General features: G+C 39.8%; 1 protein-coding gene across 2 annotated transcripts in view; it reads left to right on the forward strand.

Annotated features, from left to right (window-relative positions):
• Positions 1 to 26,408, forward strand: part of RELN (reelin) — a 444,047-nt gene that overhangs the window by 160,769 nt on the left and 256,870 nt on the right. For both annotated transcript variants that reach the window (XM_039517535.1, XM_039517540.1), the window contains exons 4-6: positions 13,869 to 13,939; positions 21,527 to 21,559; positions 24,240 to 24,318. In XM_039517535.1, coding sequence (XP_039373469.1) covers positions 13,869 to 13,939; positions 21,527 to 21,559; positions 24,240 to 24,318 — 183 coding nt within the window. The remainder of the gene's footprint in view (positions 1 to 13,868; positions 13,940 to 21,526; positions 21,560 to 24,239; positions 24,319 to 26,408) is intronic.

Genomic DNA, 26,408 nt, shown 5'->3' on the forward strand with positions numbered 1-26,408 from the left:
TCTCATAATGTGTTTACAGAAAGCAGAAAAGTAGTTTCTAATCAGTTTATTTACATATGATTGTATAGTAGAGAAAAATCATCTTTATGTTATAGGGGATATTAGGGAGAGGGAATATAAGCACCTATGTACAACTTACATTGTCTGATTTCCACTTTCTTCCTTCCCTCTATTATACTATATATTCACTATTCTATCATACCTCTCCTTTCTGCTCCCATACCCTCAAAACAACAACAACACCATATCTTAAAAGAACATAGTTAAGATTGCAAATTCAAGCACTCATAAATTAGGAAGTATCAGAATTAAGGTTGCCTGTGCAACCTATATTCTGTCTCCTTCTCTGTATCCATTATGATGCAGTCTTTAATTACATATCACATGTTTTTTTTTACTTTAGGACTCTTGCCTCATTCAAGTCTTGATTTAGGAAAGCAATTAAACATGTACTTAAATACATCCCTATTTAGGATAGCACTTGAACATGTGTGGGATCTCACTGTAACTTTCTACACCAAACCACAGAAAAACGAGAGCCACTAAACAGAAGATAGAAGATATTTAGAATTATCAAACCTATATATTTGTAATTGACCTTACTCTTAGAAATAGCTGTACCATTTTTGTTTAAACTTTCCAAACAATTAAACCTGAGGCAGACATAAAATAGGGAAAATGTCAGCCAAAATGGTTAAAGTTAGTCAGAGTCAAAAACAACTGAAAACTATGGGCTATAATGGAAAGGGTTGGGCAACCTTAACTATATGCTTTAATGACAGCATTTCATACAGTAACAAACTTTTGTTAGTATTGCCGGTGGAGCAGTAGCTGCACCCATACTTAAAGTTTCCGAGGTATTTCCTTTCTAAGCCTATATTTTCAGTTGCTCATAACTTTCTAAAACTGTTACCTATTGGACTGACATTTTTATAGGCGTTGTCTTTCTCCAGAGGTGATCTTTGAGTGGACAATTTGAGGAATACTTTTGCCATTTGAGGCTATGCAAAAAAAACCCAACAACCAACTTTCCTCATTAAAAAAAAATCAACCTTTTAAAACAACTCCAGTTCCAAAATGGCAGGGATTGAAAGTTGAAATTAGGCAAGGAAATAGTTGTCATGGAGGAGAAGTACTTTGTAATATAGTGGTGAAACTGGATTTGATTTAACTCAGTTATGAAAAATTGTTCTTTGCACCTGCACAATAAATGTTCATTTATATATTTTTAACAATGGTAGCTTAACATCCTGAAGAAATATATTTATGATACACATCTATGCATGATAATTTATTCTACACCATTAAAAATTTACTGAATATTTGTAAGGAATGAGATTAGGGCCCACAGGAACATTGCCCTATTCTCTACAAATCTTATAAGTGTGCACTGAACCATGTACACATTCTAAAATGTACAAATCAGTCCAATGCACAGAAGTGTGCATGGACCAATCCACACTTTAAAAGTGCCTCATTCAGAGTGTATTTTAAAGATGTCTGTTTTAAAAATGCATGTTTGCATGTGAATGCACTGAATGAGACAAGGCTCTGTCTGAGCTTTCCCATACAGGTCATACCTTGTAAGGTATGTAGACTTATGGCCATCTTGTAGAGTGCTCAGTTAACGAGGTGTTTTTTTGTCTCAATCACTCTACCAATAGCTCCTTAATTCCAAGCACAAGGGAGATATTTGCAATAGAGACCACCATACTGATGCATATTTTGTTAATGACAACCTAGTCTTGGCTAAAAAAGTCTCTAATGCAGTCTCTCTCGGTCTCACCCACACACCAACTCACCCACAACAAGCTTTAAAGGTAGTTAAAAAAAAATCAAAGCAATTGAACTGGCATCTGTTTTCCATAGTGATGTCTAGGCTTTAAAAAAAAGTGTGTGTTTTTCTTCTTTACAACCGGTAAACACCTTTAGATCCATCCCTAAATAGAAAACAGCTGTTTTAACTTGACCTTTTATGGTAAGAATTTGATTTAAAGTGGAACAGAGCTCTAGACAGATCAAGTCTCTGGCATTGGACTATTGTGATTTTTTTTCTACTGAATATATAGAAAATAAAAATATTAATTTCTTTGCATATGGGGCCTGATCGAAAGCCCATTGAAGTCAGTGGGAGTCTATTGACTTCAGTGAGTTTGGGATTAGGCTCATGGTTCAGATAGCAGTAGCACACGTATTTGGTAAATTGTTAGGATAGTAGGCTGGAGGGCATCATATCCCAATATGATTGAGAGCAGCCTTGGAAGATTTATTACTATTTGTTTGCTGACATGCTGTGCTTAGCTAATCATTGTGTGAGAAACATGTAGCTGTGTTACAACATATATTATAGTTAATTTAACTATCAACAATATTTTCGTTACTTTCCCAACTCTGTTAGAGATTTGAAAATATCTCCCTTAATGGATCAATGTGCGTTTAAGACTTGATTCCAATAGAACTTAAAGGTTCTCAGTAGAGCTGGATGAACATTTTGTGGAAGTATTTTGCTGAAAAATGCAGATTTGGGTTGACCAAAACAATTATTGAATTTGGGTCAATTTTGGCAAATTGTTTCAATCACGTAAAATTTTTAAAAATTGGAAAGAAATGTCAAAATGGTTCATTTCAGCATTTTCAAAACAAAACATTTTGACTTTTCATTTCAGAAAGGCATTTCAGAATTTCACTCAATTTAACTTTTAAAAGCTTATAAGACCTGAAAAAAATAAATGAAACACTTCATTTTGGAGCCAAGAAAACATTGTTTGACCCAAAGAATTTTTTAAAACTTTGTTTTGCTAGAAAAATAAAAAAATCCAAACCTATTTTTGTTCTTGTTGTATATATTTCAATTTAGTCACCAAAGAGAAAAATCAGTTATTCACACAGGTCCAATTTTCAGCACTTTGCAGGATCAAGGCCCCAGTGCAGCTATGTAGGAAAGCATGAGCATTGTGATGATTCAAGTAACATATCAGATGATTTATTAGTGATGAATACATACCTCCCAACATTCCCAGTGGCTACAGCAGGATGGACCCTGCCCTGCAGGCCACGGGGGTTGCAGAGAAAGTCTACCCCGCATTCACCCCTCAGAGGTGGCTCCTGTGTCTTCTTTCCTGCCAGACTGGCTGGGCTCAGCTCCAGTATTCTGAGCATGTGCCAGGCTCAAGGAGGGGCCAGGAAAGGTTCTCAGGGAGGCAGGGCTGGGAGGAAGGAGAAGGGGGAGCAGGAAACAAATCCTGGAGCAGGGAGCTGAGCCCAGCCAGCCTTGCAGAACAGGAGCTGATTCAACCAGGACAGCAGGTTTTGGAGGTCAAAGCAGGACAAAAACATGGGACTGTTGGGAGGTCTGTGAATATGACTCTCTAACTTTGAATTCTGCCCAATCATCATCTACTTAATTTTTCTTCTTTCTTGGTGGTAATTTAGGTAAAAGAGTGTTGTCTGTAATTATTTCTAAAGGTAATGATAAAAAGAAATTTACCTGCAGAACTAGTGAACCCTGGGACACCTCCATATCTCAGTCATGTGCTCCAGCACAAAACTGGGCAGGGGAGAAAACATAACTGCTTCAGAAAATGTAGCTGAGGATTCAGTAGGTGGTGCACTTTCCTTTGCCATATTGTTGAACCAATGCCCCAGCATGAGACTAAGGCACACAGCTGCTGAAGATAGCACCTGTCAGATGAGACATAAAAGAAAGCTTCTATGCCGCTTTCATAGGAATATCTTATAAACATAGAGGTTAGAGCTGAAAAAGACCTATAAGGTCATTCAGTCTACCTATCTGGCATTGTAGGATTGGTCCCTCCAGTCCATTTTTAGAATTTTGTCTAATTTTGTTTTATAAGTCTCAAATAAAGGGGCTTTTACTGCTTCCCATCAAGTTTTTCTTGATATTCAGCTTAAATTTCCCCCTTCTTAACTTCCTCTCATTTACTCTGGGTTATACTTTTGTGAATCACACCAAATAAATCTCTCTATCGCTGGGTTCAAATTATAGTAACTTTATTCAAGTGAGTCAGCTCACTCGGACAAATTCAGAAGTGATACATAAAATGGTGTAATTCATATTCACTCTTACATTCACTTGGACCCACTCTATTTGTGTAAAGAAGTCTAAGTAAATGCAAGGGAGACTAAGTCACACAATCTTACATCTTATTTGTAATTTGGCCCACTGACTTCAGTGGGACTGCTCCCATGTGTGAGCTGGTTCTTGGTTTCACAATTTGGTCCTTGATGTTTGCAGCTATCAAATATTTATAGACCGCTTTAATGCCTACCCAAATCCATTTTCATCTTTTAGACAAGCTTTATGAATAGGGGGTTAATCCCAGTTTCCTAACCAAATTCCCATATGGGTAATTACATTTTGCTTGCCAAATTTGCTTCTGCAATTTCAGCTGAATGTTGTTAACACTGATGGTTTTTCATGATAATCATATGAAAAAGACAGACCAAAGTCACAAATTGATATTTAAAATGCCTGAAGTTCAAGTAGAAACTGATTAGAACAATTTAAGTAAGTAATAGTTTAAAACCTTTTAACAGTGCTATCCCAGTGCCTTCAAGTTCAGCCCTGCAGCAGTGCATAAATGTGGATGTGGAAAAAAACACTGCTGCTTATTCTTCAGAGCTGCTTTCCTACCTCAGCCTCTGGTAAAGCAACAAGAGCAGCAGCTCTGCACACATGCCTTTTTTGCCCTGACAATGGCCAGAAATGTCACAGAATCCATTACCTCCCCTTCTCCGACTAAATACCACTAGCCCTAATTATGAAGTTCTAAATGTTCCTTCTCTCTCTTATCTACCAAGCAGCACAGGTTTTAACTTGGCAACTCTCAATGAGCCAATTTCATTTAGAACATCTCTCAGAAATGTTTCTTTTTTAAACATGAAAAATGTGGGAACCCATCATTTTTCTCACAAACATACACCGTTAGATATGGCATTCATCTTTGTTTTCTGCTCCAAATTGTTGTGTAGTGCTGGTATGTGATGATTCCATTACTTATCAGCCTAAGTAACTTAGGAGACCGTTGTCTCATTTTCAAGACACTTAGGTGAATAGGAAGTAAATCTCTAGTCACTTTTACTTAGGCATATTTGAAAATTTTCCCTGGCTGACCCAAACTAATCACTTTAATTCACTGAATACAGTTAAGCCCTCTTGTTCCTTTAATAAATCATGTAGTTTTAAATGTAAATCATGTTTTGATAAGAGAAATTTCTGTATCCAAAACATTTAGGGTTGTTCGGTTTAATAAAAATAAATTTCATATGCTGTTTTGTGTGTTTAATTAAATTCCAGTTACCATCCTAATGCAGTTTGACACAAATCATGAGCAAAAAGTTTATCTAGTAAATAAGCAATATAACATTCACCATTTTCCAACATACTAAAAATGTACAATTAATGAGAAGCTGAAAATATTAAACTATATAATTGCTCAAATAAATATACATAGTTATACTTTACCCTCCTGGGTAGCAAAAAGGTGTACTAAATCTAGTGTAAAAGCTCTATTTTGTTGTAAGTCAACATGTTTTAATGGTCATAACCAATGAAAATGCGCCTTTTGCTTTAGAAAATAACTAAAGTACAAACAGAAAAGTTGATTAAAATCAATTATTTGAATCAAGGTTTTCCACTTGGTGATTTAAATCAGTCAACCCTGATCCTGGTCCAGTCAGGGACCAAAATAACTCCTGGCATAACTTAGGGCTGCTCTAAATTATGCCACTTGCCATAGTCTTATAGGAATTGTGCTGGCTGAGGGTCAGTCAAAGTGCGATACAATCTGGTAACCCCCTCCTATACCTTCTTGATAAAATGCAGGCAGGAGGCAAAAACAAGTGACACAGAGCTGCCATTGCAACCAATCCCTGACTTCAAAAGAGTCTCAGGCCTGATTCTCTATTGTCACCTTTAGTATTGCCATTGTGGTAGGCACAATACAAATACACAATAAAAGAGAGTCTCTGTCCTAAAGAGCGTAAGTCTAGTGCAAAACATGGTAGTGAATTTGTGACCTGGGAGCTGGAACTGGGATGCACCAAGTGAATCTTATTTAGGGCTACCAAACTTCCATTAGATGGGAACAACTTTTAATTGCTAATGAATTGGGCAGCATTCAAACTAGTGATCAACAGGTGAAAGGCTCTAAATGCTTCAGCATGTTCCTAATGAGCTATAATCTCGACAAGACCTGGTCTACCCACAGTTTTTAACTGATTTAACTATGTCCATTACATGTGGTAATATAGGCCCGTCATCCTGACATCAATCCTGGACAAGATAATGCAGTGGCTTATATAGGGCTCAGTTAATAAAGAATTACGGAGGGTAATGTAATTAATGCAATCAACATGAGTTTATTGAAAATAGATCCTGTCAAACTAACTTGATATCTGTTTTTGATGAGATCACAAGTTTGGTTGATAAAGGCAATAGTGTTGATGTAATATACTTAGACTTCTGTAAGGTGTTTGACTTGGTACCACAAAATTAGAACAATATAAAATTAACATCCCACATATTAAATGAATTAAAAACTAGCTAACTGACTAGCTGAGTCTCAAAATGTACTTGTGAATGGCGAATCATCACTGAGTGGGTGTGTTTCCAGTTAGGTCCCACAGGGATAGGTTCTTACCCCTACAATATTTAACATTTTTATTAATGACGTGGAAAAAAACATAAAATCGTCACTGATAAAGTTTGCAGATGACAAAATTGGGGCAGTGGCAAATAATGTAGATGATAGATCTCTGATACAGAGCAATGTGGCTCACTTGGTAAACTGGGCACAATGAAACAATATGCACTTTAATATCACCAAATGTAAATATATACAACTAGGAACAAAAAATATACGCCATACTTACAGGATGGGGGACTCTATCCTGACTCTGAAAAAAAGCTAGAGTTCGTGGTGGATAATCAGCTGAACATGAGCTCCCAGTGTGACACTTTTCAGAGTAGCAGCCGTGTTAGTCTGTATCCGCAAAAAGAACAGGAGTACTTGTGGCACCTTAAAGACTAACAAATTTGACACTGTGGCCAAAAGAGCAAATGTGATCTTGAGATGCATAAATAGGGAAGAGAAGAACAGAAGAATGGCCACACTGGGTCAGACCAATCATAGAATCATAGAAAATCAGGGTTGGAAGGGACCTCAGGAGGTCATCTAGTCCAACCCCCTGCTCAAAGCAGGACCAATTCCCAACTAAATCATCCCAGCCAGGGCTTTATCAAGCCTGACCTTAAAAACCTCTAAGGAAGGAGATTCCACCACCTCCCTAGGTAACCCATTCCAGTGCTTCACCACCCTCCTAGTGAAAAAGTTTTTCCTAATATCCAACCTAAACCTCCCCCACTGCAACTTGAGACCATTACTCCTTGTTCTGTCATCTGGTACCACTGAGAATAGTCTAGATCCATCCTCTTTGGAACCCCCTTTCAGGTAGTTGAATGCAGCTATCAAATCCCCCTCATTCTTCTCTTCTGCAGACTAAACAATCCCAGTTCCCTCAGCCTCTCCTCATAAGTCATGTGCTCCAGCCCCCTAATCATTTTTGTTGCCCTCCCCTGGACTCTTTCCAATTTTTCCACATCCTTCTTGTAGTGTGGGGCCCAAAACTGGACACAGTACTCCATATGAGGCCTCACCAATGTTGAATAGAGAGGAATGATCACGTCCTTCAATCTGCTGGCAATGCCCCTACTTATACAGCCCAAAATGCCGTTAGCCTTCTTGGCAACAAGGGTACACTGTTGACTCATATCCAGCTTCTCGTCCACTGTAACCCCTAGGTCCTTTTCTGCAGAACTGCTTCCTAGCCATTTGGTCCCTAGTCTGTAAGAGTGAATGGGATTCTTCTGTCCTAAGTGCAGGACTCTGCACTTGTCCTTGTTGAACCTCATCAGGTTTCTTTTGGCCCAATCCTCTAATTTGTCTAGGTCCCTCTGTATGCTATCCCTACCCTCCAGCGTATCTACCACTCCTCCCAGTTTAGTGTCATCTGCAAACTTGCTGAGAGTGCAGTCCATGCCATCCTCCAGATCATTAATGAAGATATTGAACAAAACTGGCCCCAGGGCTGACCTTTGGGGCACTCCGCTTGAAACCGGCTGCCAACTAGACATGGAACAGTTGATCACTACCCATTGAGCCCGACGATCTAGACAGCTTTCTATCCACCTTATAGTCCATTCATCCAGCCCATACTTCTTTAACTCACTGGCAAGAATACTGTGGGAGACTGTATCAAAAGCTTTGCTAAAGTCAGGCTTTCCACTGCTTTCCCCTCATCCACAGACCCAGTTATCTCCTCATAGAAGGCAATTAGGTTAGTCAGGCATGACTTGCCCTTGGTGAATCCGTGCTGACTGTTCCTGATCACTTTCCTCTCCTCTAAGTGCTTCAGTATTGATTCCTTGAGGACCTGCTCCATGATTTTTCCAGGGACTGGGTGAGGCTGACTGGCCTGTAGTTCCCCGGATCATCCTTCTTCCCTTTTTTAAAGATGGGCACTACATTAGCCTTTTTCCAGTCATCTGGGACCTCCCCCGATCGCCATGAGTTTTCAAAGATAATTTATGCCAGTATTGTGTCTTCTGACAGTGGCCAATCCCAGATGCTTTGTAGGGAATGAACAAGAACAGGGAAATTATCAAGTGATCCATTCTCTGTCATCCCAGCATCTGGCAGTCAGAGGCTTATGGACACCCAGAACATGGGTTTGCATCCCTGGCCATCTTGACTAATAATCACTGATGTACCTATCCTCCATAAATTTATCTACCGTATATACTTGTTCATAAGCCGAATTCTTTTAGTAAAAAAGGGAAGCATCAGAGAAGGGGGTCGTCTTATGAACGAGTGTAGAGAGAGAGAGGTGAGACACAGCTCCGGGGCTGATAGGCTGCAGCCCACTGGAACATGCTGTGGCCGTGTTGCCCGGTCTGGCCCACCGGAGCAGGCTGCGGCCGCGCTGCCTAGCCTGCTTGAGCAGCTCCAGCCAGGCCAGAGACATCCTACCCTAGCCCTCCCTAGATAAGGTGGGAAGGGATGGGATGGGGAGAGTGTGGGGGTCCCGGGCTAGGGGTGGGGTCATGTGGGATGGTCACAAGGGTTACTCCCCTGGCTCCCAGCTTCTCCCCCCCAAAACATTTCCCCACAAGTTGCTGTCCCAGCCCGTCAGGGTAAGCAGCTGGCGCACCGGAACACTTTGTTTACTTAGGTTTACCGCCATGCCTGCAGACGCTCGAGGTAAACAAACCATTTCAGTCCGCCAGCGGCTTATCCTGATGGCCCAGGAGCCAAAGTTTGCTGACCCCTAATTATAGGGTCGGCTTATGAACAGGTTATAAAAATTTTCCATTTTTACTTATCCATCTTGGGGTGGGGTTGGCTTATATACGAACCGGCTTATGATCGAGTATATATGGTAATTCTTTTTTGAACCCCATTACGGTTTTGGCCTTCACAGCATCCCCCGGCAACAAGTTCCACAGGCTGACTGTGTGTTGTGTGAAGAAGTACTTCCTTTTGTTTGTTTTAAATGTGCTGCCTATTAAATTCATTGGGTGCCCCATAGTTCTTGTGTTATATGAAAGGGTAAATAAAACTTCCTTATTCATTTTCTCCACACGAGTCATGATTTATTAGATATCTATCAGATCACCACTCAGTCATCTCTTTTCAAAGCTGAAAAGTCCCAGTCTTTTTAATCTCTCCTCATATGGAAGCTGTTCCACACCCTTAATCTCTTTTATTCGCCTTCAGTGTGCTTTTTCCAATGCTAATATATATTTTTTGAGATGGGGTAACCAGAACTGCATACAGTATTCAAGATATGGCTGTACCATGGATTTATATAGAGGAAATATGATATTTTCTGTCTTATTATCAATTCCTTTCCTAATGATTCCTAAGAATCTGTTAGCTTTTCTGAGTGCTGCTGCACATTGAGTGGATGTTTTCAGAGAACTATCCACAATGACTCCCAGATCTCTTTCTTGAGTGGTAACAGCTAATATAGACTGTCTCATTTTATATGTGTAGTTGGGATTATGTTTTCCAGTGTGCATTACTTTCCATTTATCAACATTAAATTTCATCTGCCATTTTGTTGCCCAGTCACCCACTTTTGAGAGATCTTTTTGTAGCTCTTCACAGTCCGCCTGAGACTTAACTATCTTGAGTAGTTTTGTATCATCTGCAAATTTTGCTACCTCACTGTTTACCCCTTTTGTCAGATCATTTATAAATATATTGAATTGGACTGGACCCAATACAGACCCCTGGAGGACACCACTATTTACCTCCCTCCATTCTGAAAACTGACCATTTATTCCTTCCCTTTGTTTCCTATCTTTTAACCAGTTACCAATCCATGAGAGAACCTTCCCTCTTATCCCATGACAGCTTACTTTTTGCTTAATAGCCTTTGGTGAGGGACCTTGTCAAAGGCTTTCTGAAAATCTACCCCAGAATGTCCCTCAGTGGCTCTGATATCCCTTTTGAACTGCACACTTAGCCAATTTTCAGGGTCTTGTGGATTGTTTCCATTAAGGAAAGAAATAAATGGTGGAGCCAGGTATTTCTTTGATGCAATCCTGTTTATTTACAAAGAATATAGATAAAAGTCCTGTTTCCCTGAACATAGTAAGAATCAAACAATAGGAGACAGTTTCTTTGCTCACAGTTTCAAGATTCTTTTTAGCCAATGTGCTACCCAAAAAGTCTCTTAGCTTTTTCTTTTTTATTAGTGTTCCTTTGACAGTCTCTTGGGCTTCCTTGCTGTTTTCTCTGTCTGTGTCTGTGATATTTCAGCGGCTTCTCTCTGTCTCGCACTCATATGCATCCATCACTATCTCCAGTACCCAGCCCCCTGTGTTTGCATTCAAATGTCAGGGAAAAATCCCTCTAACTGTAGAGATGAACTCCTACTCCAACCTTGCCATGTGCCTATGTTTTGGATCTATGAAGAGGCCTCTCCATGTGTTGGTTTGATTGAGGAACAGAATCAAGAGGGAAAATGTCTGCCCCACTTCTCTTGTGGCATTTTCCTACGTGTGCACAGGAGCACAAGGAGCCTGATTTTGTCACATATACAACACACAACTAACTATATAAGTAACATCTCTTTATTTTGGATTTTTAGTAACAGCTGGCTTTGGAATGTTCTGGTATTTAGTCTATTGACTGCATTCACTATATCTGGTCCTTTCAAGAAGGCTGGCCAATTGCGCCTATGGATTGCAGAGCATATGTTCTCCATTTTGGAGAATATTTTTTTTGGTAGCATTCTAACCTCTGTACCCATTTTTCACTGTGAGAGTAAGTGTATAAATGTAATAGAAATAATAAATAATCTCCTTGAATATCCATAAGCTCAGAACTGTGAGCACTTAAAAACAATGTGTGAGTTCTGTACACAGGATGGTGCTTTAAGAATTTTGAAAGCTCGCTGTATTTTAGCTCAGGTTTTTAAAGGAGTCTGTAAAGTTTTCAGAATTCTTTGCTGTCTTCATGTGCCAAAATAATGTATTTCTTCTTCTTCTTCTCCTTCTTTTCTTTTATACTACATGGCCACTGGGTCACAATAACACAGACAGCATGTGCTAATATAGAAATGTTATAAGTTATGCCATATTTCACACAACTGTAAAAAGTGTTTGAAATCCTAAAAGAGTGTCCACATGAAGATTTCTTGGGACTTATTTTTTCATTGCATTTGCATTTTAAAAATGTGTTATACAGCTCACACTTATTGTTCCAGACACTGCAGGAAGACAGACAAGACACCAGGGATGTGGTTTCATTAAGCTGCAGCTTTATTAACACATCTGGGAACTATCCAGCAATAACTCTCATCCAGTGCAGATCATCCCTCTTTTGTAATCTGTTCCACCTGGTGAAGGCCTGCTCTCAGCCCCCCCCCCCATCCCATTAGTACCAGTGCTGGGAGCCCACCGTTCTCCCCTCATAAAGGGCTAAAGGGGATGGAAAAGGGGGCTTTCTCCTCGCTGTATCAGATATTAGGAGCCCAGCCCCATTCCCCACCTTCTTTAGGTGATGCCTTCTCCTAATCCGCTTCCAGTTCTGGTTTATCAGGGAATTGGACCCTCCTACTGAACAATTAACTGCATTGGGCACCTGACAAGTTGTGACAAAATGAATTTTATAACCTAAGCTACCCATTGGCTCCCTGGGCTGCTGAGAGGAAGATGAAAAAATGTACCCAGCCTGACCAGTTTGGTAGTGAAGGAAACACTCCTTCCCAGCCCCCAAAAGGCAACCAGCAGGAAGCCCACAGCAAGACCTGAAAACTCAGCCCTGCTCTAATTCAAAGGGAAGAAGTGCTGGGGAGGGGCTTTTCTTTCCAGCACACAATGGCGCATTTGGGAAGGTGGAAGGCTTTATAATTGTTGCATGGAAGCAAATAGGCTTATGCTGCACCCTTCTGTCCAACCAATCAGAATCAGCCACATAGCTCCCCTCTTACCTTCTTCCAGCCCATAAGGGGAGAAGGAAGCTTGCATTCCTTAAAGGAGCCAAGGATTTTCTTTCCCCAGTTGGTCTAGACAAAGAAACCGAGGGTGCTACTCTGTTTTTCTAATGATCAAACACTGATGACTCCTAACCAATTTGCCTTTTTAGTGATCAAATACTGTGGCCAATCCTCTTCAAAGCTTGATGAAAACAATTTAGCTTATTAATTAAATTTAGTTTTTTAAATTCTATTGATCAGTTCACTTCATAAACATGCCGTTGTGACTAAGATGAACAGAATGAAATGCATTTGTCCTAAATACAATATGTGTTGCTTTTATGGGGGAAAAGGACATTTTAGACATTATTTTTCAAAACAAATAAAATTATACATTATAGCCCCAGTTCTGCAAACTAGTCCTTGCAGCTGAGAGCCGGAGTTCCAGCCCAAGCCCCACTGTGTACACAGCTATATTTAGCACACTAGCATGAGCCTCACTAGCACATGTCTGTGGACCCAGGCAGAGAAGTTCAAATACAGATGCAGTGTAGACATGCCCTCTGAGCCCATTATCAACATTAGCTAGAGTTTTTCCATTAAAGTCAATGAGAGCATGATATAGCCCCAGGTTTACAACACTAATATAAAATCCCTAATATCTGCAACGTATATGGACATTTTCTATTATATCTACCAAGATGACAAGCTCGATATGCATGTGTAACTCCAGTTAGTGTCAATGGGACTTACATGCATGATCAGAAGGCAAATTAAAGCTCCTGAGGAAGGAGCTTTTTTACTGGTGGACATCAATACTATGGCAGCTCTAGGTGGGCTTTGCCTTGTGAACCCATTGCATCTAAAAGACTGAATTTTACATTTATTCCTTTTAGTTCTGGCAGATACATTGCTGCAAATAAATGTCACTTTCTCCAGAACTAATATAACTATTGTTCCCTGGATCAACTGATAGGGATTTTACAGGGGTTGCTTTGTGAACATCTCTCCGATGTTCCTCTTACCTTCCACAACAGCCCTTCTCAGGCAAAGCACATCAATTTTGTAACATGCTTAGTCTTATCCAGGTGGTGACCTAAAATCTAATGTCCTCTGCTGAGCTCTGTGCTTGTGAATAGCATATTGTGGTGCCTTTTTACTACTAGATTAATCATTTTGGTTCAGGTAAAGCAAAATAAAGTAAATAAAATTAAGTAAAGCAAAATAAAAATAAACAAGTTATTCTTCCAAAAGGAGGACTGGGGAGGAGGTAAAAAACTAGAAGCTCATCTTTGATTTGACCATCCATGTATGTAAATAAGTTTGCCACATTATTTATTGTTGTCTCTTTATATTTCCAGGGCTACAGCTACCCACAGAGGCCAAGTTATATTCAAGGATGCCTTAGCACAGCAGTTGTGTGAACAGGGAGGTGAGAGCTACTGCATTTTAAAATTTAATGCCAAATGTGCTTTCTACATTTTTATTCATATCAGTATAATTCATCATGGAAGGAGGCTATTTCATTGATCAGAGAAAATCTGGAGTTAGTATCTTTTTATATCCTGAAGTCAGTTACCTTTTTACATTTGCACCCCCTAATGAGTGATCGGGATTTCACATGTAGGTCCCAATTGTTAAACAAGAAGGAACAAAAAAAAATAAAAATGAACCATATTCTAAAATACTCTGAAACTTTTAAAACATGCTAACCTCTATTTTTATCAGAAACACAGGTTGAATAACTATGAATGTATTAACTGTAAAAAAATGCAATATGCCTAAAGCTAAAGTTTCATTTACCATTGATCTGGATGGTGATTTTGTAGAGAATCTGCTTTCCCATTTTGCAAAAGTAGGTCATCAGATTTCTGCTAGTCAGCTACAACATTTGATCATTTTTAAAGCAAAATAGGAATGTTTGAAGTATACTAACTTCCTCAAAAATCAAACTGTTGCTACAGGTTATCATATAAATCCTTTTGATGAATGATCTGATAATAAATCTTATATTGTGAAAGTATGTCTACAAACAGGACATACTACACTGAACACCCTTCATTAAAATACTTGGTGCTGAAGTGGGTGTTCATCACTTATGGTGGAAAAGCAAAGGAACTTCTGCATTTACACTGACTCTGAGTTTTATGTATACACTCCCAACAATCCCATTTTCATGCTAGAAGAGACAGTGGAAAACTGGCCAAAAAGTATATCTGTGGTCAATCCAAAAGAAATATTCCAAAATCAGAGCTGCATCATGCAGATTCATAAATAAGGGGAAATCCCATGAGATAAGCCCTTTTAAGCATCAGACAGAACTGCAGATATTTTTGATGAGTTTGGGAATGTTTTTATGTTCAGCTTTTTATAGGAAGATGTAGCTGAATATTTGATCAAGAGAATGAAACAAACAGAATGGAGCTGTGAGTGGTAGAGTTAAGTAGAGCCTTGAAGGTGAGGACAAGAAACTTTAATTTGATGGGGGGTAGAAAATAGGAAGCAACTAGAGGGATTCAAAGAGGAGGCTGCCATTGTCAGAATGATGATCTGGGAAGATGGTATTAGTAGCTGTGTTTTGAGTGAACTAGAAGAACATGATTGGAGATGTTGGAGAAACCATAATGAATTGTTATTGTTATTGTTATTGTTATTATTATTATTGTAACACCTACGAGCCCTAGTCATGAACCAAAAGCCTATTATGCTAGGTGCTGTACAAAGGTTACAGTAATCATGATGGGAGATGATGAAAGCCTGGATCAGTGTTTTCACTATGTGAACAGAAAGAAAAGGTTGGATTTTGGAAATGTGGGGAAGAATTGACAAGATCTAGACATGGCCTTCATGTGCAGGGCAAGAGAGAGCAGGAGTTGCAGGGGCCTGGGAAGATAGTATTGCTGTGAACAGTGGCGGAATTTCAAGAGTGTAGCACTGGAGTACAGTTCTGGATATGTTGTTTGCGCTGACAGTGCAACTCCTAGGTGAAGACTCAGAGATGTGGGCTGAGATCTGAGATTGGATGGTGTCACCAGGCCTAGCTTCTTCCCAACTCCAAAGCATTTGCCACCACACCTCGTCTTTTGCAGGAGGTTTATTTCTTTAAAAGAAGTTAGCCAAAAAAACATGTTTCCTTGATTAGGGTGGAGTAAAACTAATACATTAATAAACACTTGCCAAAGCAAAATCATGCTGGCAAAGGATTAGACCTGCTGAATTACATTACATAGCTCTAGACAGGGTCGGATAGTACAGTATAGAAATAGTAAAGCTTTTGTAAAGATAGCTAATAGTATAGTACTCTGGAATAAGGAGAGTATCAGTGGATTAGAGGAGTGGCTAATGTAGTTGCAGCTAACTAGAGAAGTGTCATAGGTAAGGCTATGTTTGTCATGGGTATTTTTAGTAAAAGTCACGGACAGGTCACAAAAATTCACAGCCCGTGACCTGTCCATGACTTGTACTATATACCCCTGACTAAATTTTGAGGTGGGGAGGCAGCCCAGTGGTGCCATGGGTGCTGCAGAGGAGCGGGGGTTGGCAGGGCTGGTAGACTCCCTACCAGGCTCTGGGCCTCCTCGGAAGTGGTGACATCCCCCAGCTCCTAGGCGGAGGCGCATCCAGGCAGCTCTGTGTGCTGGCTCCACCCCAAGTGCCGGCTCCACAACTCCCATTGGCCAGGAACCGCGGCCAATGGGACCTGTAGGGGCGATGCCTGCAGGCGGAGGCAGCGTGCAGAGCCCCCAAAGTAAGCACCGCCCAGAGCCCTTCCTCCCTCACACACCCCAATCCCCAGCCCTGAGTCCCCCACCCAAACTCCTGCTGCTGCTGGGGGAGAGGGGCACAGTGGCCCAAGACTGCGCCAGGACTGGTCGGTGCGGCTGGCCCAGGGGCTGCCTGAGCTGCTCAGGTGGCCCCTGAGCCATCCGCACCAGCCACTGCAGAAGTCACAGAGGTTACGGAAAGTCACAGAATGTGTGATTTCCGTGACCTCCATGACAAACTTGCAGCCTTAGTCATAGGACCATAGAAATTAGAGATGGAAACAGATTATTCCCTGTCAGTGCAGAATTGTCCCTTTGATGCATAATTTCTAGCTTTGTCCAATCTAGTGTTAAATGTCACACATTATGGGGTTTCCACTGATTCTTTAAGGAGCCTACTCCACAGTCTTAGAGATATCACTGTAGGGAAGTTTATCCTGAGATTCAGCCCAAATTCTCATTTTTCTATTTTCTTCCAGTCACTTTCTATGATATTTATGCAAGATGTGCTTGATAGGCTGATATTTTCGTACATTGAAACATAAATTGGAGGCTTTTCTAGGCACACTTTAGTATTTTATAAAACTACATGGAGGGCTTGAGTTCCTTGACTTGTGTGTCCATGCGAGTAAAGCAATCCTAAGGCAACATACTCTGGAGGGAAAGGTTCAACCTCAGTGTTTAAACAGTTGTTTATAGTAAATAGAAAATATTGGCTGCAGTCTGAAAAAAATAATTATTTTTTATTTTGTTCTTCATCAGACTGCTAGGGAAAAAAAGGGGGAGATTAGCATCTTACGTATTCTTCACAACATACCATGAGCATCTATTCATATGCCCCTTTGTGAGGAACTGATGTGCTGCAGCTAACAGTCCCTGGATTTGAAATTCTGGGCAAGACGTTTTCCTAGAAGAGCTGATGACCCAGTACCTCACTTCCCCTTTTGATCTAACAGAGTCTAAATTTGTTAGCTATAAAAGCTCAGCACAAAGTCCATTCGTTTACTAAGGATTTTGCTTGTAAAAGCGAGGATTATGGGCGGCTCCTTATAGTAGGCTTTGCCTAGCCTGTTTTGAGTTATATACACTCTGATGTTTACTTGCTGCTGTAGACAGGCTCTGAACCTTCCTGTACATGTCATTTTTGCCTACCCACTTTCAGGTGTCTCTAGTCTGCACTGGTGGGACATAGTCACATTTAATTTGTGTTTTGTTAGCAGTTCAGTTCTGGGTAGTGCCGACTTTTATTTAGTTAACATGTCAGCTACTGCAGTTTCTCACTATCTTATCTCCCCTTTCCCATTTCTCTTCTCTCCTGTTCATCCAAAACACTGGTTCCTTTCCTGATGATGTAATAACGTCTTCCCCTTACTTGTGTCTTTGTGCTGGCTTCCACTTGTTGTCCACATAAAATTCAAACTGTTAATTCAAAGGACTCTGTAATTCGGTCCTTTCTTATATATTTGACTTCATTGGCTCCACCACTCCCTTTTATTCCTTTTGTGTTGCTCATGATTGCAGCACAACTTCCTTTCTCTCCTTCAATCACTCCTTACTATGTGCCTTCTGCAATGCTGCCCCCTACACTTGGAAAAGGTTACCGATCATTGTATAGCAAGCCTCCTCCTTTTCCTTGTATTGTTCTGTATTGTACCTGCTCATGCCTAAGCACTATTGGGCAGTGTGACTCTATTCTTTGCATGGCACAATTCATGTGTGGTAAAGCACTGTCTAGGCACTATGACTATTTATTATTTATATTAATTGTTATTTAAATGTATAATCAACGCATTTACATAGTTTTTAAAAAAGATAATGTCATCCCCATCGAAGCTATATGCATTTTTAATCCACACACATATGCCATATGCATTTCAAGCTACCCACTTGAAGGGTCTGAGGGGGATTTGTTAACTGAGGAAGCAGCAAAGAATCCTGTGGCACCTTATAGACTAACAGACGTTTTGCAGCATGAGCTTTCATGGGTGAATACCCACTTCTTCGGATGCAAGTGAACTGAGAACTTTGTTAACTGAGAATCACAATTTTAAATAAATATTAAATACTCTTTTTTCCCTCTCATTTGTCAAGTTTATTATAGTTTATGATACTTTGAAAAAATAAGTAGGAATTTTTCATGGTTCTATATTATTACTTTGTTTTGGAGCATATGCTATTTTGTTGAACTTTAGTGAAATAACTTGAGGAGACTTAATTTTCCTCTCAGCTGTGCAGTATCAGCCTGCGTATAATTTACATTGCTTTAAAATAAGTAATCCTTTGGACTGATAAAAAAGGAAGATTTGAGAATAGCTAGAAAACCACTGCAATCAATTCTGTGTGATGCTCCAAATTTATAACATTTTGGGACCTTAATTATAATACCTGAAGGTCAAAACAGTGCTGTATTGCAATAAAATATAAAATGTAATAAAGAAATTATTCCTGGGGAGATGAAAGTCTAGGTTCATCACTCATTAAATGGTAAATTCATAGCCCTTGTGTAATTTGTCATCTTTAGCTGAGGAATTTGAATGACAAATTAGGTGAAGGGATACCTGAGGCAAAAATACATAAGCATTTGGATACATTAGAGAAGTGGTAAATGTAGTCCCCCTCAACAATGTTTATTTGTCACAAAAGTATTTTGTTCTACATTTAGTGTTTGTCTAACTCCACATTTTGTTTTTGAAATTAATAATTAGTTGTGCTAATATGCATAATTATCATGAGTTTGGTATAATGGGCAGTCCATTGTTACAACTAGATTTGTTTTGCAGTGTGTTGTGTATATAATTGAAAAGCCTGTGCTTTTATTTTATTGAGCCTCTTAGGAACCTAATCCTGAATTCCTTGTCCACACACAAAGAGACACACCGAAGTCAATGGGATTTATGTGTTTAAGGCTATGTTTACACTTAGAGCTTGGGGTATGATTCCCAGTTTGAGTAGACATACTTGTGATAGCTCTCATCGAGCTAGTGCACTAAGAACAGTAATGTAGCTGCAGGTAATGCAGGCACCAGCAAGCAGTGGCATGAGCTCGCTGCTCTGAGTATGTACCAATGCGGTACGGTCAACTAGCCCATGACACCACTCACCGCTGCCCATGCTACTTGACTACGTTACTATTTTTAGACACTAAGATTGCACAAGTATGGGCATTTGAGCTGGGAATCACACTCCCAGCTTCAAGTGTAGATGTAGCCTTGGGGTTGCAGGATTGAGCCTAGGCTACCTTTTTACTATTTACATAATTTAAGATAGCATAATTTTTTTTTCAATACAACATTTTTCAAGACATCATGGCTGCATTCTCATTTACAATAAGGCTCATTAACAGGAGCTTTAGAGTATGTCTACACTGCAAAGGGTCCCTGGAGGGCTTGTTAGTCCGGTTTTTAGCTCATGTGGAAGCCTGTACCACCACATCCACTGTTGTTATTAATAATATAATATAAGGAGATATACCTATCTCATAGAACTGGAAGGGACCCTGAAAGGTCATCAAGTCCAGCCCCCTGCCTTCACTAGCAGGACCAAGTACTGATTTTGCCCCAGATCCCCAAGTGGCCCCCTCAGAGACTGAACTCACAACCCTGGGTTTAGCAGGCCAAAGCTAAATTAAAGTTAATATGGGTATGCCTATCCATGTTACAATCACACCTTCACTTTGCAGTGTAGACATAGCCTAAGAGTGAATGAGAATTAGGCCTCCTATCTTCATTTTCAGTTTAGGGTCTATCTCTCTACTTGGAGCACAGAACCCATTTTATTGGTTTGCTCTCAATAGCTAATGACCTGTTTAAATTCAGATGACACTGGGGAGAAATCCTGCTCAGCCAATTGATCACTACATCAATGGCCTAATACTACATTATCATAATCTTGTGTCAGTGACCAGCAATACAGTGGCTTCTAAACATCCGCTTCCCCAGCTGTGTCCTCACAGGTATTTATTATCTACTGATGATCCTGCATCTAATGATGTGGGAAAGAAAATGGCTACAATGTCAGTGACAGAAGTCTTGTTCTCAAGTATCAGAGGGTAGCCGTGTTAGTCTGGATCTGTAAAAGTAGCAAAGAGTCCTGTGGCACCTTATAGACTAACAGACGTTTTGCAGCATGAGCTTTCGTGGGTGCATCCGACGAAGTGGGTATTCATCTACGAAAGCTCATGCTCCAAAATGTCTGTTAGTCTATAAGGTGCCACAGGACTCTTTGCTGCTTTTACAAGTCTTGTTCTGAGTCTGACCATTTATAGCATAAAGTGTTTTTTAATCCATACCATATCTGTACAGCAAATGAAGAAAGATTGATTTTCCTCTACCATTGTATCAGCAAAGTCCCAATCTGCAAAATTTTTCCATGTGGTGAACAACTTGGTTTATTCAGGACGTTTCTATAGTAAGAGTCAAGCTCTTCTTCTCTGCAAGGAGTTTTCTACATGCTTTCTGGATAAGAATGCTCAGATTCAGCTGCCTAGTCTGTCTCTGTGCTAGGAGGAACAAATGCTGAATCTTCTCTGGTTTAGTTTTGGATTATCATTACATAGTGTTAGTAAAAGATCAAAATCTCATAACAATTTTAAATTTCACATAGGCCACAACCATGCACTGGATTTTTAAAATATATTTTATTGTATGATGGAAATCACAGATGGAAAAGACCTATGAAGGACATAATTCTGCAAAGCACTTAAGCACTTGCTTAATGTTAAACGTATTATTACGTGTTTTGCTGAATCAGGGCCAAAGTCAGCCCTTATAATATTATTTTGCAATTCTTTGTACAGTATAGTGAAGTTTAAATGACCCAAGAGTGCGTTCTTTTGCTTCTTATCATGGGCAACTATTCCATAACCTAACAGATCTCAATCTCGGGAATTTTTTGCTGATATTCAACTTAATGTTTTCCTGTATTAATATCTTCCAGTTATTTCTAGTTATGTCTCCTAGCCCCACTTTAAAAATGTTCTCTCTTTGTCTACAGGTAAAACTGCTTGTAACTGATATTTAGTGTACTTATTGACTTTTCTTTTAAGTAGAGAACAATTCTACCATCATTTTCTAGATGTTTGTTTTTATCATATTATTTAATTTATACCCTGTTCTTCATAAATTAAAACTTCAGTATAATTGACTTAATAACATGTATGCTATTACAAGATATTTTACACTATACAGAATTTAAATACAGTATTTAATTCCTATTTTAGTCAAAATTCACATATTATGTGTCTTTATTTTCCTCAGCTCCAACAGAAGCCTCATTGCATCCTCATCTAGGTATGTGCTAAAAGTGTTTACTATTATTGTCATAACTTGAAATCACTAGTTTTTTTATACATAAATAACCTGTAAAGTCACATAGAAATTGTTGCTTTGGGGAAATTCAAATAAATATGAGACTCATTTAAAAGGGATCAAATTAAATCTAGTTCTGGTTGATTTGCTATTTATCATGATTTTTTCATTGTCACTTGCTTATTGGCTCTGAGTTCTTGCAGCATGAATACATGGTGTCTCATAACTTTCCTCTCTAATTATAGGCTAGATTATCAGTTTATGATTTAGGCTGTAGTAAGAGATACTGTGCTCATGCACCATCCCTGGAGCAGCCCGGTAGGAAGATTGTGCACCTGTTCTTCCTGCTGCTTCAGGGAGGGAGCAAACTACAAAAGATCTATACGTGAGGAATCGTACAACTCCTAACCTGCTGCATTAACTGTGTTGCTGGGTAAATTGTGGGAAGGATAGTCAAGACTCCGTCCACTCCCACTCCTTCCAATCCATGTGGCATAACACACTGGCACAAGGGAGTAAGGGGCACATTAGCCTGCTTATTACTCTTTTATGTCAGCACAGGAGCAATAGGCCACTGTCTGGCTTTATGTGCTATGAAAACAAATAGAAAAAGATACAATTGTTCTGTGTTCTAGTTGAATTCCTGATCTGACTGAATATCAAAACAGATTATTTTCTGACTAGTTTTGTGTGTTCTGTTTAACACAGTTGAGAGATGGACCTAACAGGTGTCACTCTGTGCCTGTCAAGACCTAAAATAGAGCTTAAAAAAGAGAGACCTCCATGACTATAAGGCTGTGTGTCCCAATGTTCAGTACTCTCCAGTGATCATACTTATTTGTTGCTGGCTTTAAAAAAAGTATTTTTGGATATGCCCACAGAGTCTAATTATGATCTCATTTGCGCAAATGTCAATCAGGAATAATACCACTGAAGTGATTGGAGTTATACTGATGTAAAACCATGTGATGTCAGGATCAGGCTTATCATTTCCAAAACGTTTAAAATGTGGGAATGCATCGAAGGCTTTTCCATCATGTGTTTATCAGTTTGGGCCGGATTCTGATACCCTTGCTCCCGCTGAGTAGTACCGTATTCCACTGTGGTCTCATTCACTTCAGTGGGACTATCTGTGGAGTACTACACTATTCGGCATGACAAAGGGTATCAAGGATATCTGTCCATTTATGTCAGCATAACTTTTCCAAAATGACAGAAGAGAAACGGTAAATATAAAGGCTGAAAACCACAGAGAGTTTGATTTGGGCAGAAATATACTGTATTTGGTCCACAAAGCAAATCTAGGGGAAAAACTGGTGTTCAATGCTTATAGAGCAATATGTAAAAAAAAATTAACATCACTAACTATTAATATACTCCTAAGTACCTTCACAGGAGACTAAGAATCATGGATTCTGATTCTGATTTTACTTACTCTGATGTAATCCAGAGTAACTCCATTGAACTCAGTGGATTTACACTGTTGAATAACTTGTGTCATACCAGAATCAAGTCTATGGACATTAGAGATGTAAAATACCTATTAGATCAGGGTGGCCAACCTGTGGCTCCGGAGCCGCATGCAGCTCTTCAGAAGTTAATATGCGGCTCTTTGCATAGGTGCTGACTCTGGGGCTGGAGCTACAGGTGCCAACTTTCCACTGTACAACCTCAGGCCCTGCCCCCACTCCAGCCCTTTCCCCAAGGCTCCCACCCCTTCCTGTCCCCTCCCCTGAGCCTGCTGCACCCTTGCTCCTCCCCCCTCCATCACAGAGCCACCTGTACACTGCAAAACAGTTGATTGCAGCAAGCAGGAGGGCAAAGTGCTGATTGGCAGGGCTGCCGGTGTGCTGGAGGTGGCGGGGGTGGGAGAAGGCTGATGGGGGTTGCTGACGTATTACCGTGGCTCTTTGGCAATGTACATTGGTAAATTCTGGCTCCTTCTCAGGCTCACATTGGCCACCCCTGTGTTAGATCATCTAGTCCAGGGGTCAGCAAGCTTTCAGAAGTGGTGTGCCGAGTCTTCATTTATTCACTCTAATTTAAGGTTTTGTGTGCCAGTAATACATTTTAACGTTTTTAGAAGGTCTCTTTCTATACGTCTATAATATATAACTAAACTATTGTTGTATGTAAAGTAAATAAGGTTTTTAAAATGTTCAAGAAGCTTCATTTAAAATTAAATTAAAATGCAGAGCCCCCCAGACCGGTGGCCAGGACCCAGGCAGTGTGAAAATCAGCTAGCATGCCGCCTTTGGCGCGTGTGCCATAGGTTGCCTACCCCTGACCTAGTCCATCTCTCTGTCAATGCAGGAATTTTTCCAACTCTGTATTTAGAAACAAGATTCAGTGTGAAGGGGAGTTTGGAGCACAGTCCCTTAAAACATTTGTTTTGAATCCTATAAAATCTGTTTGTTTATGTTACATCCAGAGTGAATGAATTGAGACCAGACCACTACCATAAGAAACTTTTCCCCAGAAAATCCTGCATTACAACACTTATATGCTTAAAGCTGATGTTTGATTTATTAGGTTTGTTCTTTTTACATTACAATTCTGAAATACTTTTGCTCTAGGTAAGGCAACACATTGTCAGGGTTGGTTAGCAAAATGGACCATTACACTGGAATTCTTTCCTACAGTGCTTTATTTCTTTTTTTAGCTGAAATGCATAGTGACAGCATTATCCTACGAGATGACTTTGACTCTTATCATCAGCTAGAATTGAATCCCAGTATGTGGTAAGTTTCAGGTCTCTCCTTCCCTTTACATTTGTTTTAGGAAGCGAATATGCTTTGATTATTATTATGGTTATGTATTTGTATTATGGTAGCACCTAGGGGACTTCAGTGGGACTACTCAAAATATGCAAAGTTAAATAAGTGTGTTGGTCTTTGCAGGATCACAACTTATATAAACTAAAAAGACAAAAGGTGAAATCTTAACCCCAATGGCAATCAATGGCAAATTAACATTGACTTCAACAGAGCCAGAATTTCACCCAAACGGTTGGAGAAAGGCTGTACAATCCCCATTATACAGGTGTGGAACTCAGGTATTGAGAGATTAAGTGACTTACCAAGGACATCTGTGGCAGAGCTGCAAACTGAACCCAGCTCTCCTGAGTCATAGCCCAGTGCCGTAGCCACCAAATCATTCTTCCTTTGAGTGGTGTCACTGTATCCTTAGTAATTTAAAGTTCAGTTTATATTTTGTGTGAAATAAAAACCATAGTTTTAAACAGATGCAACATCATTACCCATAATCAAGCAAATCCTTCTCCCACTGAAGTTAATGGGAGTTTTTCCTATTACCTTGAAGTGGGACCAGAATTTGTCTAGATGTGTATGCATAATGTTATGCAGTGTAGCTGTAGCCAGGTCGATCCCAGGATATTAAAGAGACAAGGTGGGTGAGGTAATATCTTTTTAGGACCAACTTCTGAGGGAGTGGCTAAGTGTGTAACTTCTATTGGTCCAGTAGAAGATATTACTTCCCCCACCTTGTCTCTCTATACATAATGATGACATTTATGCAAAGATAAATGTGAGATGGATGACATTGAGATGATTCACACTGTAACTTCAAATGAGGTAAGTAATTATAACAATTGTATATCTGCCTTATAACTGGGAACAAATCAGCAATTATTAATAAAGCTCTCTTTTACAAGTGTATCCCAGAGATACTGCTACTGTACTTTGGCTCTTAAAGCCACAAGACTCCATTATAAATTCCCATTTTACAGTACACCATAGGCACTAACATGCAAATGTTCTTAGATTGCAAGATCACTCTTGACAAGGGCAAATTACTGTATTGATACATAACAAAATGTTATATATATTTATCTATATAAAATAGTCTCATGTGTCCTTCATCCCTCAACCTCTACAGGTACAAACACAGCTTCACCAAGCCATTGTAATGTCACAATTCTGTCACTTAATAATGACTTGTTAAAGGGATGTCTTTCATGTAATGTCACAAACCCACTATCCGGTAAACGGGTATTTATATGGAACCAGGAGAGGAAGATTGGGAGTAGCATTACCACACTATCAGGGCCACACTATGATACCAAAGGGAGTCATGGCACTAGCACAACCCAGTAAACTATAATTCTCCTGGGTACAAGCTAATACCCTATATTATAATATCAGTCTTAGGAGAAAGATTTTAAGTATGAACATTGTGCAGCTGTACCGGAATAAAGACAGGATACACTGGATGTGGTTTAATTAGGCGTTAACTTTATTATTAGATGTCTGCAACTACCTGGCAGATAAAAGTGTATAGTGCAGGTAACTCCATGATCATTTCAATAGCTACCTGGGGGCTTCCGTCAGCCTCCCCTAATTTTTTTCCATCCTGGTCCCCAGCCAACCCACTGCTGGGACCTTACCATCCCCCCTGAAATGAGGGTTAAGGTGGGCTATAAGGGGAGTGGGGGTGGGTTGGTTCATGGCCATGCCAGTCTAGGCACCCCAACACACCCACCCCCATTCTGCTTCTTTAACAAACAGCTCCTTTAAATCCTTTATCAAATCATTTATCTGATTACTGTATCCCCTCCCTATGGAGTACCTGCATTGGACATCCGCCACAAGGGGGCACCAGCAATTAGCTTGGCTGCCCCTTCCTCCCTCCAGTCCTTTATTTGGATGGGATTATTAATAACGGTCCCTGCCATTTACCGCCCCATTCAATTAATACTACTCACCTTATAGGTTGTGTTTCCTTCAAGACAGAGAAATATTTTGGTGGGTTAACTTGTTTTGTTCAGTGAAACTCCTGACAAATGCAAAGCTTCTTTCATACAATTCAAATT

The sequence above is a fragment of the Mauremys reevesii genome, linkage group 1, assembly GCF_016161935.1.
Source record: "Mauremys reevesii isolate NIE-2019 linkage group 1, ASM1616193v1, whole genome shotgun sequence".
Lineage (NCBI taxonomy): Eukaryota > Metazoa > Chordata > Testudines > Geoemydidae > Mauremys > Mauremys reevesii.